Source organism: Malus domestica, chromosome 17 (assembly GCF_042453785.1).
Source record: "Malus domestica chromosome 17, GDT2T_hap1".
Taxonomy (NCBI): Eukaryota; Viridiplantae; Streptophyta; class Magnoliopsida; order Rosales; family Rosaceae; genus Malus; species Malus domestica.
This window is the reverse complement of record NC_091677.1, coordinates 23,328,887-23,346,218: the sequence shown is the minus strand read 5'-3', so window position 1 is coordinate 23,346,218 and position 17,332 is coordinate 23,328,887. Positions and strand designations below refer to the sequence as shown.

The 17,332-nt window shown below is 39.7% G+C and overlaps 2 protein-coding genes across 2 annotated transcripts; both read left to right on the top strand.

The window, feature by feature from the left end:
• The first annotated feature begins 838 nt into the window (after positions 1–838).
• Positions 839–1,366, top strand: LOC139193421 (uncharacterized). Its single transcript, XM_070816432.1, has one exon. It carries the CDS (start codon positions 839–841, stop codon positions 1,364–1,366), a length of 528 nt encoding a protein of 175 aa, XP_070672533.1.
• A 5,190-nt stretch (positions 1,367–6,556) lies between these two features.
• On the top strand, positions 6,557–7,066 carry LOC103405463 (uncharacterized). Its single transcript, XM_008344467.4, has one exon. The coding sequence runs from the start codon at positions 6,557–6,559 to the stop codon at positions 7,064–7,066; it is 510 nt and encodes a 169-aa protein (XP_008342689.1).
• Positions 7,067–17,332: the final 10,266 nt, after the last annotated feature.

Genomic DNA, 17,332 nt, shown 5'->3' with positions numbered 1-17,332 from the left:
CCCCCGTTGGGCTTGCTGCTGCTGTGTGTAGTCCTGGCCCAGATCCAACAAACCATTCCGTTTTCTGTTTGACCCAGCCCATGAAAGAAAAAAAAAACAAACAATTTTTTCTTGGGCTATCTGAAGTGGCTCGTATGAATGTTTTTGTTTTTTTGTTTTTGGGTATGGGTCTGCCTGCAGCAACCCATTCCCTTGCTCCTATTTGTCCCCGTAGGCCTACAACCTACACTCGATACCCCTAGCCCAATTTTTTAGGCCTAGGAAGCACGGACCAATTTTCTTAAGCCACCCGTAGGCTTAGTTTTTCTTTTGGGCCCTGAGTTTTATTTGCCTAATTATTTTAGGCGCAATGGGTTTGATATTTTTTCACCCACATTTTAATTTGGTCTGAAGTCCAAATAATTAAAATTAAAATCCTATTTTTGCATATTCAAGTTGCATTTTTCTGTGTATATATTTGTGTTTGCCTGCAGGAATATATGAACCTGAAGTTCATAATTATTTTGAAACTTGAAGTTTCTTATATACATGCCTTGTTTGGAAACCTGAAGTTTTCATTTAAAAACATCAACATGAAAACCAGAAGTTTTTTCATGAAACATTAAACCAATAAAATGTCTATTAGAACCTGTATATTCTACTCCTATGTGAATGGATTGATTTTTCTCCATTACACTAACCACATCTTATCCATCTATTTTGTGATAGGAACATGTCGAATTTGAACAAACTCGACTTCATCGCTTTGGAGGTTTCTAAAAGGAACTACCTCAAGTGGGTCCAAGATGTGAAGCTCCACCTCACTGCAAAGAACTTGTGTCCTGCTATTGAAGAATAGATGAACAATCCTGTTGGTGAAGCTGAAAAAACCACCGCTATGATCTTCATCCGAAGACATATTCATAACACTCTGCAAACTGAGTATCTTGCTGAGGAGGATCCACGTGCACTATGGGTCGCTTTGGCTAATCGTTTTGATTACCAGAATGACATGTTCTTGCCTGAAGTAAGACACGACTGGCAGCACTTGTGCTTCCAAGACTTTAAGTCTGTGAAAAAGCATAACCAGCTGTTGATGAAGAATCATCAAGCTCGACCTACTGGGGTGACAATTGTGCTTGAAACACATTATAGCACCAACCAATGCCCAAAACGCCAAAAGAGGCATGGTAGGGGCGGCCAGAAGCCATTCCACCTAGGTCAACTAAGTCAAGGCCTATCTAATGGAGGAAACAAAGCCCACAAGCGCCTAAACCTCGCTCCCAAGGCCCTAAACTTCAAGAATAAGGGCAAAGCACCTGAAACCATGGATGCGGATATGTGTTATCACTGTGGTTCAAAGGACCATTGGTCCCAAGTTTGCTGAGCTCCCAAGAAGGTTGTAGATGATTATCATTCTTATCCTAAGAAGTTTGAATCAAACTTTGGACGAATCAGAGATTACAAAGATAGAGGTTTCTGACTTTCAGGAGGATATCAACCCTATGGAAGATTAGAATCTTAGACATAGACTTATTTTTAGTCGAAATAAGACAATTGGGGCCGAATTCCACCTAGTGGCCGAACCCCCCCTTGTTTTTTGTTGATTTTTGAACAATTTTTCCTTTATGCTTGGATTATTTGTTGGTGGTTTGTTTTTCGGATATTAAACTTTAATTAAATACTATCCTTGAATAAATGAAATTATTTTGAATTGATATTTGTTTTTCAAAACTATTATGCATATGATCGATTCAAAATTAATTTTTCATTCTAGGTATGACTAGTGGGAAAGTTAGTTGTCTGGCAGATAGTGCAACTACGCACACCATTTTGTGTAAACGCATCTATTTCACTAACTTCATACCTAAGAATGCACCTCTGACAACACTCTTAGGCCCATCCAACCTGATAGAAGGATACGGTAAGGCGCGTATAATGTTGTCCAATAGTACAATCTTGACCATTTCTGAGGCACTCTATTATCCACATTCCTGAATAACATTGTTGAGTTTCAAGGACATTAGAGATAACAATTACCACACTGAAACCGACATAGAAAACGGAGTTGAATTTATATGTATGACTTTCTACGAATATGGCCAGAAGCGTATTCTAGAGAAGATGAAGAGTATCCTGAGTGGTCTGTATACTACGACTATACGCCCCATAGAATGCCACTTTGTGGCCGGCCCTACTATTGGGACTATGCATGAAATTACACTTTGGCATGATCGTTTGGGACATCCTAGTTGAATAGTAATGCGCCGTATCCTCAAATCTTCACACAGGCATCCACTAACCCGAAGTTTAGGTTTGATCGAAGGAATCGCATGTCAAACATGTTCCATGGGAAAGCTTATTACTAAGCCTTCTTATAACAAGATTCATTTGAATCCTCCCATTTTTCTACGACAAATTCAAGGGGACATTTGTGGATCGATTCACCTTCCCTGCGGACCATTTAGATACTTTATGGTTGTGGTTGACGCTTCCACATATTGGTCACACGTGTGTTTGTTGTCCACAAGGAACACTGCATTCTCCAAACTGTTGGCTCAGATTATCAAGCTCAGGGCTCACCACCTTGATTATTCGATCAAATCTATTCAATTGGATAATGTTGGAGAATTCGCATCTAACACTTTTGATGACTATTGCATGTCGATTGGGGTTGAAGTTGAACATTTTGTGCCTTATGTTCACACCCAGAATAGCCTGGCAGAGGCTTTTATTGAGCGCTTACGAATGATTACTCGATCGTTGGTCATACGTACCAAGCTCCCGATCGCTGCTTGGGGCCATGCAATATTGCACACAACAAAGTTGGTCCGCTTGAGGCCTGTTACGACACAACCATTTAGTGCCCTTCAGATAGTTACCAGATACGAACCTGACATATCACATCTGCACGTATTTGGTTATGCGGTATATGTGCCGATCTCGCCGCCCGCACGTACAAAAATGGGGCCTCAGTGAATGATGGGAATCTATGTCGAATATGATTCTCCTTCGATTATTCGTTACTTAGAACCTTTGACAGGCGATCTGTTTATCGCTCGTTTCTCGGATTGTCACTTCTATGAGACAATATTCCCGTCATTAGGGGGAGATAAGAACGACGCGAATTATCATGGACGACTCCCACTTTGTCTCATTTAGATCCCTGTATCGCTCAGTTTGAAACTGAAGTGCAGCGCATATTAGATCTTCAGAGCATAACTCAGAGCATGCCAGATGTTTTCACCGATCTAGCCCGCATGACAAGATCACACATTCCAGCTGCGAATACGCCTATAAAGATAGATGCACCAAATGTACGACGGACTACCTTCCTGAAAGCCCGGGACACCAATCTTAGTGATTCACGTACATTAGCGGCTAGCCAATCATCTGCCTCTACACAAAAACGTGGCAGACCCCTTAGTTCAAAGGATTCACGCCCCCGGAAAAGGAAACCCACAGCACAAGGTCTTGAATAACCTACCGTGAATCCGACTATCACTTACTCATTCTACGCAACTCATAAGGAAATTCTAGATTATGGAATGTCCTTGAAGAGACGAATGATCCTCTCGAGAATCGAGAGATTTCGGTCTATTATGCTAGCTTAGATGATGTGTGGCGTAGAAATGAGATGATTGTCAATGATGCATTAGCATATGCAGTAGCTACTGAGTTCATGTTGAGTGATGACATTGAACCGCGTTCCGTTGATGAATGTTGACGTAGAATTGATTGGTCAAACTGGAAATAAGCAATCCAAGTCGAACTCGATGCGCTTGCGAAACGTAAAGTGTTTAGACCTGTAACTCCTACTCCTCCACATTTGAAGCTCGTTGGCTATAAGTGGGTTTTTGTTTAGAAGCGTAATGAGAAGAACGAAATTGTGAGTTACAAAGCTCCTCTTGTTGCACAAGGCTTCTCATAACGCCCCGGGATTGATTATGACGAAACTTATTCACCTTTTATGGATATGATTACTTTTCGCTACCTTATTAGTTTGGTAGTTTCTGAAAAACTGGATATGCAGTTGATGGATGTATTAACCGCGTATCTCTATGAGGATCTTGATACAAAAATCTATATGAAAGTTCCTGAAGGACTTACATTGACTGGTTCAAATATTTCCAAACCCTAGAACACGCTCTCAATTCGGCTGAGGCGTTCACTCTACGGTTTGAAACAATCCGGAATAATGTGGTATAACCGTCTGAGTGAGTATTGGACTAATCAGGGATATGTGAACAACGAACTATGCCCTATTGTGTTCATTAAGAAGTCACATTCCAGATTTATGATTGTTGCAATATATGTCGATGACATGAACCTCATCAGAACTCCTAAAGAGCTTGCAAGAACTACCGCACACCTGAAGTCGGAATTTGAGATGAAAGATCTAGGTAAGACTCGATACTATCTCGATCTTGAGATAGAGCATTGTTCGAATGGAATCCTAGTACATTAATCGAACTACGCCCAAAAGGTGTTACGCCGTTTTAATGAGAATAAAGCGAAACCTTCGAGTACTCTTATGGTTGTTCGATCACTAGATGCAAAATAAGATCCCTTCCATCCGAAGAAGGATTATGAAGGGATTTTGGAGCCTGAAGTTCCTTATTTAAGTGCGATAGGCGCTTTATTGTACTTAGCTTAATGCACTAGACCCAACATCTCTTTCGCTGTTAATCTTTTGGCAAGATACAGTAATGCACCAACACGCAGACACTAGACTGGCGTGAAATACATCTTCTGTTACCTTAATGGTACTACGGATTTGGGCTTGTTCTATCCCTACGGATCCTCAAGTGATGCCGTACCCTATGCTCTTTAAGTTAATTCTCGCCTTGTTGGTTATGCCAACGCAGGATACTTGTCTAATCCGCACAAGCGGCGTTCTCAAACGGGTTATGTCTTTACCGTTTGAGGCACCGCAATCTCTTGGAGGTCTTTACCTTAGTTGCCATTTCGTCTAACCATGCTAAAATTCTCGCCTTACATAAAACAACTCGGGAATACTTTTGGTTGAGAGTTGTAATGGGTCATATTCGAAGCTCCTGCGATCTTTATCATGTCGTTGATGTCCCGACAACGATCTTTGAAGACAACGCAACATGCATCGAACAGCTTAAGAAGGGTTATATCAAAAGAGACAACACCAAGCACATTGCGCCAAAGTTTTTCTTTTCACATCAACAACAAGAGCATCAGAAGATTGAAGTCATGCAAATCCGTTCACAAGGCAATTTGGCCGACCTCTTCACCAAATCATTACCGAAGACGACATTTCAGAAGCTTGTTCATGGAATTGGTATGCGTAAACTTTCTAAGTTGTAACTTTGCTATTTCTCTTTGGAATTATGTCAAACTCAGGGGGAGTATCCTGTAGATACTTACTTGATCTTAATGTACTCTTTTTCCCTACGATTATGAGCATTTTTCCCACTAGGTTTTAACTACCTAACTAGGTTTTAAGGAGGCACCCACCTTAGGCTAGTCATATCCCTCATCACATCCCGTGGATGTTTCTTTTGACTTTGCATTTCTCACACATTGTTCCTTAAACTATGGATTTTGTCCCTCCTGTGGTTTTTGCCATAGCCTTAGGGTTTTTTAGTGAGACATACTACTTAGGCAAGTTCCTACCTTATTGAGAATAAGCGTTGTTCCTTAGAATCAGTGCCGACAAGTCGACTTCCTCAACTTCTGCATGATGTTAAATCTATCTTGAGTATTTACACACTCAAGGGTGAGTGTTGTAAATATTCATAGTTTAAGTGTGATTGTGTAAATACTAAATTAGATTTGATTCTAATTATCATTTCCTATTGTATCTTGTATTCCTTGGGGAAGAAGGAATATCTTCTCTCCTTTTACTACTATAAATAAAGGCACAATGTAGGAGGGATAACAACACACATTCCCCTACAATTCTACAAACACATCTTTCTCACTCTCTTCTCCTTATCGCCGGCCCCTCTTTAACATTGTTAGATAAAATAAACCACAACATATTTAATATACAATATAGACATATGCATTATGCTATTGTATTTTATAACAAGTTTTTTTAGTAGTTTAAAAAATTAGAATCATGAAAATAACGTTTTTCTTAACATGTCGAAACGGGTCACTCGTGTGTCACCCTCATGTAAACCTGTTAAGGACCCATTGTTAATAGGTTCTTATTGTGTGACCCGATAACGTCCCGATTAGTTATCGTGTTGATCTGAAACCCATTATTTTCGTGTCACTTACGTGTTGTATTAACAAGCCGTATAAGAAATTGTCAGACCTAATCTTAAGGGAACAAATTGTAAACTTACTATGTTTAGCAAACACTCCTCTTTATTTATTTCTCTTATTTAACCTTCTAGACTCTACATTGTTGAGCTATTGACACGTATGGTTACTCCTTTGACCCATGACACGTGTACAGCGGATAATATATCAGAGCTAAAAGGAAGCCGCAATTGCTTACTCAAGCAACCAAACAGACCCAATAGTTTCTAAATCGATCGCTGGCGTTGCACTTCCTCTTCTTCCTCGATGCTTTTCTTCCTCTCTGATTTCAACGATGAAGGCCACCGAGAATAAAGCAGCTGGGATACTGCACCACATCCTCCCTCCGCGTCTCGAAGACGCCGGCCTCGAAGACTGCGCCCTCCCGTTAGACTCCATCAAGGAAGCCTTCCTCAAAGCAGCAACGGCCGTCAAGTCGCCCGCCACCTCGATCTTTACCTCCGACGAAGACGAAGAATCGTTCGAAGATTGCGTCAATGACACCTGGCCGGACATGAGGGATCACACCGGCGAGCTGGTCGGAGCCGAGCCGGAGACTCGGTCGGCGGGATCGTGCGGCGGAGACAAGGGCGGGTCGGTGGAGGTCGGCGGAGATGAAGTGATGGTCGGCGGCGAGAAGGAGAAAGGGGATAAGGTGATCGTGGGAGGTGAGGACGTGAGAGGTGGTGGGGAGAGGGATTGTGTGGATGGATTGGCGGGATTAGAGATCGGAGAGAAGAAGAAGGGTGAGGAGGAGGAAGAGACAGATGGCGGAGGACCAATTTTGGTAGGAGGTTATGTTTGAATTTGAAATCCTAATTTTGATCTTTTGGGAATTTGTTTAATTTAGGTATGGATTTGTCTAAATTGATAGATTTTGATTGGAATCACTTTGTTAATCCTAGATTAAGGGATTAGTGGTTGTGATAAAAATGTCTAGTTTGTGATATGTGAGTTGCAATCTTGATTGACATTTGCCCCTGTGACTAAATTCGAGTTCGACATTGCTATCTGAAACTGAAAAATCGTCACTTTACCCCGTCTCTTTGCCTTGTTTGTGTCTATTATGTTCGATATCTGGTAAAGACTTGGGGGTAAGGGGAAGGAGGTAATCTAAAGCTTGAACAAGTTTGGTTGCTTGGCTTGATCTACCTACTATGGTCACCCATACCTAAATTAATTATCAAGAATGTGGTGTAGAAGGGGATGGGAATGAGAATGTAATGGAATTATAGTATTTGGTTGGAGCTTAGTATGGTCAGCTTGAGAGGAGAAACTTGCATGCAACGGGGATGCGTCCTTGTGTTGGTATAGTGCTCCTACAACTAGCGATGAAATATCTTCATATTACGTCGCGTGATTTATAGTGATCATACAATCAAAGATTACGCCGCGTAATGAGTGCTATAGAAATATAAACGTATCTCAGGGCACAAGAGAGGGTCGATACTTGTTGGTGAGTAGGTTTCCATGGTAATGGTACATTACAATTTGCTTCCCTCTAGCAAGTTAGAAGTGAAAACTGAATCTGAGGTGCCCCTTCCTCACGACATCAACTTAGCATAATCACATGGACAGTGTAGCCAATAAAACCACCAGTGAGATTTCCTGTTCAGAAACCCTCTTTCGGGGAGAAACTTTCTTGCAACAACAACAACAACAACAACAAAGCCTTTTCCCACTAAGTGGGGTCGGCTATATGAATCCTAGAACGCCATTGCACTCATTTGTGTCATGTCCTCCGTTAAATCCAAGTACTCAAGTCTTTTCTTAGGGTCTCTTCCAAAGTTTTCCTAGGTCTTCCTCTACTCCTTCGGCCCCGAACCTCTGTCCCGTAGTCACATTTTCGAACCGGAGCGTCAGTAGGCCTTCTTTGCACATGTCCAAACCACCGGAACCGATTTTCTCTCATATTTCCTTCAATTTTGGCTACTCCTACTTTACCTCGGATATCCTAATTCCCAATCTTATTCTTTCTCGTGTGCCCATACATCCCACGAAGCATCCTCATCTCCGCTACACCCATTTTGTGTACGTTGATGCTTCACCGCCCAACATTCTATGCCATACAACATCGCAGGCCTTATTGCCGTCCTATAAAATTTTCCCTTGAGCTTCAGTGGCCTACGACGGTCACACAACACGCCGGATGCACTCTTACACTTCATCCATCCAGCTTGTATTCTATGGTTGAGATCTCCATCTAATTCTCCGTTCTCTTGCAAGATAGATCCTAGGTAGCGAAAACGGTCACTTTTTGTGATCTTCGCTAGATTGCTCCGGTCATTAGTGTGGATAAGTACATAAATGGATAGAGATAGGAAAGCAAACAAAAGATGTACGTGGTTCACCCAGATTGGCTACGTCCACGGAATAGAGGAGTTCTCATTAATTGTGAAGGGTTTACACAAGTACATATGTTCAAGCTCTCCTTTAGTGAGTACAAGTGAATGATTTAGTACAAATGACATTAGGAAATATTGTGGGAGAATGATCTCGTAGCCACGAAACTTCTAAGTACCGGAGTGTGGTATCGTCTTGACTTGCCTTATCTGTCTCATAGGTATATGTGGCATCTTCTCTGGAAGTACTCTTCCTCCATCCAGGGGTGGTATCTGTAACTGGTGGAGATGCACAAGGTAATGTATCAATTTCACTTGAAGCTTACTTGTAGTTTCATGCTTGGTCAAGCGAGATACAAACCATGTAGTAGGAGTCCCCCAAGTCGCCGAGTTGGGGGATCTGCTGAAAGAGGTGACAGACAAGGTAAGCAATCAGAGCTCCGGCTGATTGTTCACATTCTCCCTATCTTGCAGGCAGCATGAAGGATAAAGAGAAGAAAAATGAGGAGAGATGATATGTGATACTTTTGCTTTTGAAGAAGTAACTTTCCACAGGCTTATTCTTGAACTGGGCTGGAGGGTTTTCTGGTTTCCTCCAGAGTATAAGGCCGACTGAAGAATTTGAGGGTCAAAACAAGTCCATCAAATCTAGAGTACGTTCGACCCTGCTGATATGGGATACTTTTGCTTTTGATAGAGTAGTGGATGTATCGGCACGTGTGCTGTTACGCTTGTCTCCACATGCTTCCTTGTATCCTTCTCACTTGCCCTATCTGTTGGGAGTCTGGCTCTCGAGATTCGGAGGGCCGTGCCTCTTCGATTTTGGAGCAAGCAATCTTGTTGGGAGTGTTTTCTCGAATGTGAGTAAAGGTTGGGCATGTTTGCTAGTCTACCTTGCCACGAAGCACAGAGGTTGACACACAGGGACTTTCCAATTATCCAGCAGTGGTACTGTTCCTTTACCCTCTCTTCGATTTTGAGAAAGTAATCATGTTGGGAGTCTGGCTCTCGAGATTCGGAGGGCGGTGCCTCTTCGATTTTGGAGCAAGCAATCTTGTTGGGAGTGTTTTCTTGAATGTGAGTAAAGGTTGGGCATGTTTGCTAGTCTACCTTGCCACGAAGCACAAAGGTTGACACACAGGGACTTTCCAATTATCCAGCAGTGGTACTGTTCCTTTACCCTCTCTTCGATTTTTGAGAAAGTAATCATGTTGGGAGTCTGGCTCTCGAGATTCGGAGGGCGGTGCCTCTTCGATTTTGGAGCAAGCAATCTTGTTAGGAGTGTTTTCTCGAATGTGAGTAAAGGTTGGGCATGTTTGCTAGTCTACCTTGCCACGAAGCACAGAGGTTGACACACCGGGACTTTCCAATTATCCAGCAGTGGTACTGTTCCTTTACCCTTGTGGGTAATAATATGGTAGCTAGACCTTCAAAATTTATGTGTCTAAACTTTGTTAGTGTTGTTTCTTTGCAATTCTTTTACCCTTCTTGGTCAGAGCGATGTAGTGGGAGCTGCAAGCTTCACGTGTCTCAACTTTGTCAGAGAACTTTGGCAAAGTTATCTGTGGTACCCATGAGCTACTGTTGCGTGTGGGAAGTAGGTGATTGAACAGTACGATTCATGTGCTTTCTACTTCGCCAGAAATCTTCGACAGAATGCCCATAATTTCCGCAAAGCTGAGTGTGCGTGTGACAGGTGCTGACAAGGCTGGAAAAGTAGGTGCCTCTTCGATTTCTGAAATCGGCCCTCGTGGTCTCTGAGCAGCCCAGCTTTTGAGAAAGCAAGCCTCTTCGATTTATGAGATCGGCCTTTGTGGTCTTTGAGCAGCCCAGCTTTTGAGAAAGCAAACACCTCTTCGATTTCTGAGATCGACCCTCGTGGTCTCTGAGCAGCCCATCTTTTGAGAAAGCAAACGCCTCTTCGATTTCTGAGCAGGCGCCTCTTCGATTTCTGAAGCTTCGTCGAGTGCAGATTTTTATAGGGGCTGACATTAAGTTCCAAAGCACACTTGAATATCCACCAGTAGAAGCTCCATTCTTGCACTTCTAAGATCTTGATTTGTCCGACCTCTTCTCTCTTCAACACCTTTGAAAATGTCTGGCCCCTCCGACCGTCGTTTTGACTTGAACCTTGTTGAAGAGGCAGCCCCGCCTTCTCTAGACAACATATGGCGCCCATCATTCGTCTCCCCTACTGGTCCTCTTACCGTTGGGGATTCCGTGATGAAGAATGATATGACCGCTGCGGTAGTGGCCAGGAACCTTCTTACTCCCAAAGATAACAAACTACTTTCCAAACGGTCTGATGAGTTGTCTGTTAAGGATTCTCTGGCTCTCAGTGTTCAATGTGCAGGTTCTGTGTCTAATATGGCCCAACGCCTATTTGCTCGAACCCGCCAAGTTGAATCATTGGCGGCTGAAGTGATGAGTCTCAAACAGGAGATTAGAGGGCTCAAGCATGAGAATAAACAGTTGCACCGGCTCGCACATGACTATGCTACAAACATGAAGAGGAAGCTTGACCAGATGAAGGAATCTGATGGTCAGGTTTTACTTGATCATCAGAGATTTGTGGGTTTGTTCCAAAGGCATTTATTGCCTTCGTCTTCTGGGGCTGTACCGCGTAATGAAGTTCCAAATGATCAATCTCTGATGCCTCCTCCTTCTAGGGTTTTGTCCAGTACTGAGGCTTCGAATGATCCCCCTCCGGTGCCTTCTCTTTCTGGGGCTCTACCGACTGCTGAGACTTCTCCTAAGCAACCTTTGTGAAGGCTCCCTCTTGTTTGTTTATTTTGACTCAAGTATATGTACATATTTGTAACTTATCGGGGATATCAATAAATAAGCTTTCCTTCATTTCAACGTATTGTGTTAAATACACCAAAGCCTTCTTCGCTAAGTTCTTTGAATTTTCTTTTGTTGAAGCTTGTATGTTGAAGTTTTGTGAGTGGAGCATATAGGTTGAGGTAGTGTTCCCTTAATTTCCCGAGTGAGGAAAACTTCTCGGTTGGAGACTTGGAAAATCCAAGTCACTGAGTGGGATCGGCTATATGAATCTTAGAACGCCATTGTGTTCTGTCCTGTGTCATGTCCTCCGTTAGATCCAAGTACTCTAAGTCTTTTCTTAGGGTCTCTTCCAAAGTTTTCCTAGGTCTTCCTCTGCCCCTTCGGCCCTGAACCTCTGTCCCATAGACTCAAGCGCGTCACTTGTCTGATAAATGTTTGTCATTTGTCACACGAGTTAGTTTAATGAAACACTTCCTGTTTCCTACAATTTAAAAGGCTAAGGCATCCTGCACTCGACCTTGTTTATGACATCTAGTGACGATCTACAGGCACACCAGCTTGTTATTTTTTGTGGCGGTGGCATCACATAAATTCCCCTTAGTGTCTTAGTGATAAGTTGTATGTGATCCTTAAACTATATATGATACATCGACCCCTTCGCGTTGCGCATCAAGTTTGTTTTCCTTCTTCTTGCCTCGCTAGTTGATTATATATCGTTCTGCAGGTGTCAATTGCCACTGCCACATTTGCCATGACATTTTCCGCATCAATGTCCGTTGTCGAGTATTAGACCTGGCACTTGTGTCGTGTTTTTTTTGTTAGTGTTATTTTCGTGACATACGCGATATTTTAACAGGTCGTGTCCTATAACACCATTAAAATGACGGGTATTATAACCATACTCGAACTCGACCCGATATGACCTGACGCGTTACCCGGAGAGAAAAACTATATTAAATCAATAAATAACCAAATGAAAAACGTAATACTAAAACGTAAGTCAGATCAAAGAATCCAACGGTAAGGATTTAGTTAACGTGTAACCCGATCACTACCCGATTAGTTAACATGTTAACCCGAAATTCGTTTAAGAATGGCCAGGTCTATCGAGTACTACCATCCTTAAACGTTTTCCAGTTCCCTGCGGTAACTCCCTAGCCTTGCCATCAAGTTTCTGTTAAATAAAATGTTGAATGGTAGGAAGCCTTTTGGTCATTGCCAATTTCCATTGCAGCTCTGCATTTTGTTCTTGGGGCCAGCTTGTCTGTCTGCCCTGGTAGGCCAGAGACCATCTATAATTGTCTTCCTTCTAGCCACCACAATCTTTGCACTAGCTATGCATGTGTACCATAAAATACGTACCCAATCGGACCCTTACTTTTCATATTCGAATTCAGTTTCTTTTTATTTTCGGCTTCAAGGATTGGTGGATGATTGATTTGTTTTTGAAACAGGTGGGGTTGGGATAGCAAGTATGGTTGACAAGATTGAGAACAAAGAGAGATACCTAGTTTCAGTAACTTGTTCTACCTTCAGTTCCCCTGTCAAATTTTACTGCCATATACTCATCTCCAAGTTTTACACCAACAAATGTAAAACTTTTTTGTTGGAATGTTTTTAGATGTTGGGTGCTTCCACCAACTTTTTGGACCTACTAATTATGTTGGCGTTTTTTCTTGACTGTCCGTTTGGGTCTGAAATAATAGTTTAGGCCGAGAATAGGCTAAACCGAGTTGAAAAGCTGTAATCTTTGACCCAATAATCATCCATTAGGCCAATGGGCTTTTAGCTCACGAAAGGACTTGTTCGACCGAGTCCCCATGGAAGTAGGAATGTGAAAGGATAAAGTTCAAACGCGGCGTTATCCTTCTTCATTGTACCGACAGCTCTCTTGCACGCTCATGTCTTGAGCTCTCCTCTCCATACATACCCCTTGTAATCTTAATTAGTTAGTTATCATGAAGTTGTTGAGTTCATGATTGGACTTCTATAGTTTTCGTATCTAGAATTTTGTCGATACTTTTTACTCTATTAAAAAAAAATTTGCTTAGGTTTGGTCACCTAACTCCGATCCTTAAAAATCATGATCCCACATTCTTCATTTTACTAAGATTGTGAGCAATTGTAGTCCACCAGCACCACCAAGTGATTATTTTCGGATTAACATATATAGGGGTAAGATTTTTGTAAACATCAATCTTTTTCTTTTGGGTTTTCGTCAATGAAATTTCTTCTCTTCCTTTGATCGTGAATATCCTTTTGGTATCCTGCAGATGAATGCAAATTGCAAAGTTTCGACTAAGGAGTTTGCAAGCAGTGCCTTGCTTCTTCAGTAAAATCCCAATCAATAATATAACTTTCATATCTCACGTTATTGATTGTTTTCCCATGATTAATGATTAGGTCTGAATTTTACAACAAAGCCTCCAATTAAATTTATTCTTGAGTCAACCTTCAGTAAAATCCCAATCAATAATATAACTTTCATATCTCATGTTATTGATTGTTTTCCCATCTTCGTTAATTGGAATCAAATTGTAGTTTATAATATTCAGTCAATGAAAAATTTGAATTTTACACGCCCTAACCCTCTTCAATTCTAGAGATCTCAATATGTATCTAAAATACCGGTGCTAATGCTATTGCTAAAAAGGCACTTTAGATAGTGGTTTATCATATTGCATGTTCCTTTATGTTGATGATATTATCAAGGCTGTGAAACGTGAAATTTATAAAATAAAATAAAAATAATAATAATGTAACCCATGGTGACATAGCAAGATATTTTTGAAATGCAGGAAAAAGAAGCAAGATATTTTCAGTGCGATGGGTTCTATGTATTCAGCACTTATATCTTCATGAGGGTACAAATTGCCTCATCACTGCAGCCAGTTGTGGCTATCGAGAGGAGGATAGTTTTTTACAGAGAAAGGGTAACTGGAACATTTCTCTTTACTTAACGAGTATGTACATGACTTTATCCTTTTTACACAACAATTTTTTTATAGAACTACTTAATTAGGTGCTATATATAGTAAATCATTTTAACAGCCTTGCAATGTAGAAAATTAATTTGTAGAAATATAATAGGAATAGTGATGCATTTAGACACACAAAACTAGCACACTATTACACAAGTATGTCATCAAGTATCTCGTTATTGTACATCTAAATAAGTTTATTGAAAAGGGTAAACTGTCGGTTTACCCCCTGAACTTTTAACTCACTTTCGATTTCCCCCCTGAACTTTTCTATTGGAAAATTAAGGACTCAAACTAATTTTTTTAGCCAATTTGCCCCCTACCGTTAGTTTTTCATATATTTCATTCATATTTCCGTTAAGTGAGACTATGTGCACACCATGTGAGGATAGTTAAGTCATTTCACTCTAAAAAATGATTAAAAACTGAAAATAAATAATAAAAAAAAATTCCCTCTATTTTTTCCCGCTAATTCCTATCCTCAATTTTATTTTTCCCTCTCATTTCTATGCATGAGAAATGACATATGGTGTTATTGTCTTCATACGTAGCTAAGTTAATTTTTTCTTGAAGCATGTACTACCATTTTTATTTTCTCTAACAAATTAATAATTTGACAAATGCTCATGGTGTTATTGTCTCCAAAACAGTACATTAATATAAGAAACATGTCCATAAAAAAGACTAGGGTTTCTTATATTAATGCACTGCTTTGGAGACAATAGCATCATTAGCATTTGTCAAATTATTAATTTGTTAGAGAAAATAAAAATGGTAGACAATAACACCATATGTCATTTCTCATGCATAGGAATGAAAGGGAAAAATAAAATCGAGGATAGGAATTAGCGGGAAAAAATAGAGGGAAAGTTTTGTTTTTTTTTTATTTTCAGTTTTTTAATCATTTTTAAGAATGAAATGACTTAACTACCCTCACATGTTGTGCACATGGTCTCACTTAACGGAAATATGGATGGAATATATGAAAAACTAACAGTAGGGGGCAAATTGGCTAAAAAAATTAGTTTGAGTCCTTAATTTTCCAATAGAAAAGTTCAGGGGGGAAATCGAAAGTGAGTTAAAAGTTCAGGGGGTAAACCGACAGTTTACTCTATTGAAAAAGAAAAAAGAAAAAAAGATGGGCGTTACATTTTTTTTCATTTGCAAATTTGACGTCGTTTTGTTTGGACAAGGATTGTCTGCCCTCCTTTTTTCCATGTCCTTCCATGCCCTCCTGTTTTGTGTGGTCACAGTTAAGCCACGTCAACATTTTATATTATTTTTTTTATAAAGATAATAAGACAAAAATGAATAGGAATATAAAATGTTGACGTGACTTAACCGTGACCACACAAACAGGAAGGCATGGAAAGGCATGGAAAAAGAGAGGGCAGACAATCCTTGTCCGGTTTGTTTAGTTTATGATTGTTTGATTTCAATTTGATTATTAGGGTTTTGTCAATTTCTGAATTTAGAGGTGTTTGGGTGCATTTTTGCAGGTTGTTTACTTCATTTCTCTGCAGCTCAGTTTAGCTTGCTTATTTTTATTTTTATTTTTTTTTGGAATTTCTGTTTCTTTTCTGTAACAATGCATAAAGCCTTTTCCTTTCGATTTCGGTGGCTGATTTCAGCTAAAGCATTGCGTTTTTCGGTTCGAATGGACGATTTTTATGTTAAATTAGTTTGCACCGAATCCCTTAACGTTTAAAATGCTGTAAAATTAGTTTCATTGAGAGACGGCATCTTTTCGATTGTTTGACTTACCAATTGCATATTTGTCAACTCAGGACCATGTTACTTTATCTACCATCTCAAGTAATTATTTTGGCTATACAACAATTGGCGGTTCACAATTTTTTATATTCTTTTATTACATTTGTAGACGATAAACAATAATGAGAAGGGATGAATCTCTTTTTTTTTTTTTGGAGCTAGTCATATTGGAGTACATTTATACTAACTTGGTACGCAACATGGAAATTCATAGACTCTTTTACTTGTTCCTTTTGTATTAAGATTTCAGTTTGTATATTACCTGGATGTTACCATGATCTATATTTGGCTTTGTCACATGTATACTCCATGCAAGTGCTAATAAATTTGGTCGAATAAGCTCCATTAAATAACTTTTATGTGTTTGTGACCTTTTGCTCAAATTTTATATATTTTCTCTATCCTGATTTGTGTTTTTCGCTTTTCCAAAAAGTTCAATTTTTGGTATAAAATATAAATCTTAGGAAATAGAATTTTACGGGTTAATTTTCATATATTGCATTATTAGGAATATAATACATATAATCCTTGTTCTTTAAGGTAAACTAAATAAGGTCACAAGAAATATCGTTCCTAATAAGAGCAAGTCCACCCCTAAGGACTTTGCGCCAGCACCCAGCGCATTTATTCACTCAAATGAACAGTAATAGACTGGAGTGAACAGTAATAGGCCAAGGCATCTCCACCCCTAAAAAAATGCGCTGGCACCCAGCGCATTTTTTTGGTGTGTTTTGTTTTTTTAAGTTTATTTCGGATAAGATTTTTAACCAATTTCAGATAAAATTTCAAATAAACTTAAAAAAAATACACACTAAAATAAAATTACATACTCATCAAATAAACTATAAAAAAACAAACTAAAATGAAATTACATAAACTCATCAAATACACTTTATTCTTCAACCACAAGTTTTTTGGTATTTTTTTTTCACACAAAAAGTATATGAAAGCTTTGGTAGAAAGTGTAGAAAATATTGAAATGTGGTGTAAGGTGGAAGATGAGAGTTAGGTATTTATAGAAAAAATAAATAATTTTTTTTTTAAATTTTATGTATTTTTTAATATTTTTTCTGTATGTTTTAATAAATTTTAATTAGTTAATTAACGTGGACCGTTGATCTGTGATCGGACGGTATATTTTAAAAGTAAAATTTAAATTTTTTTTACCGTTGGAAATCCAACGGTCTA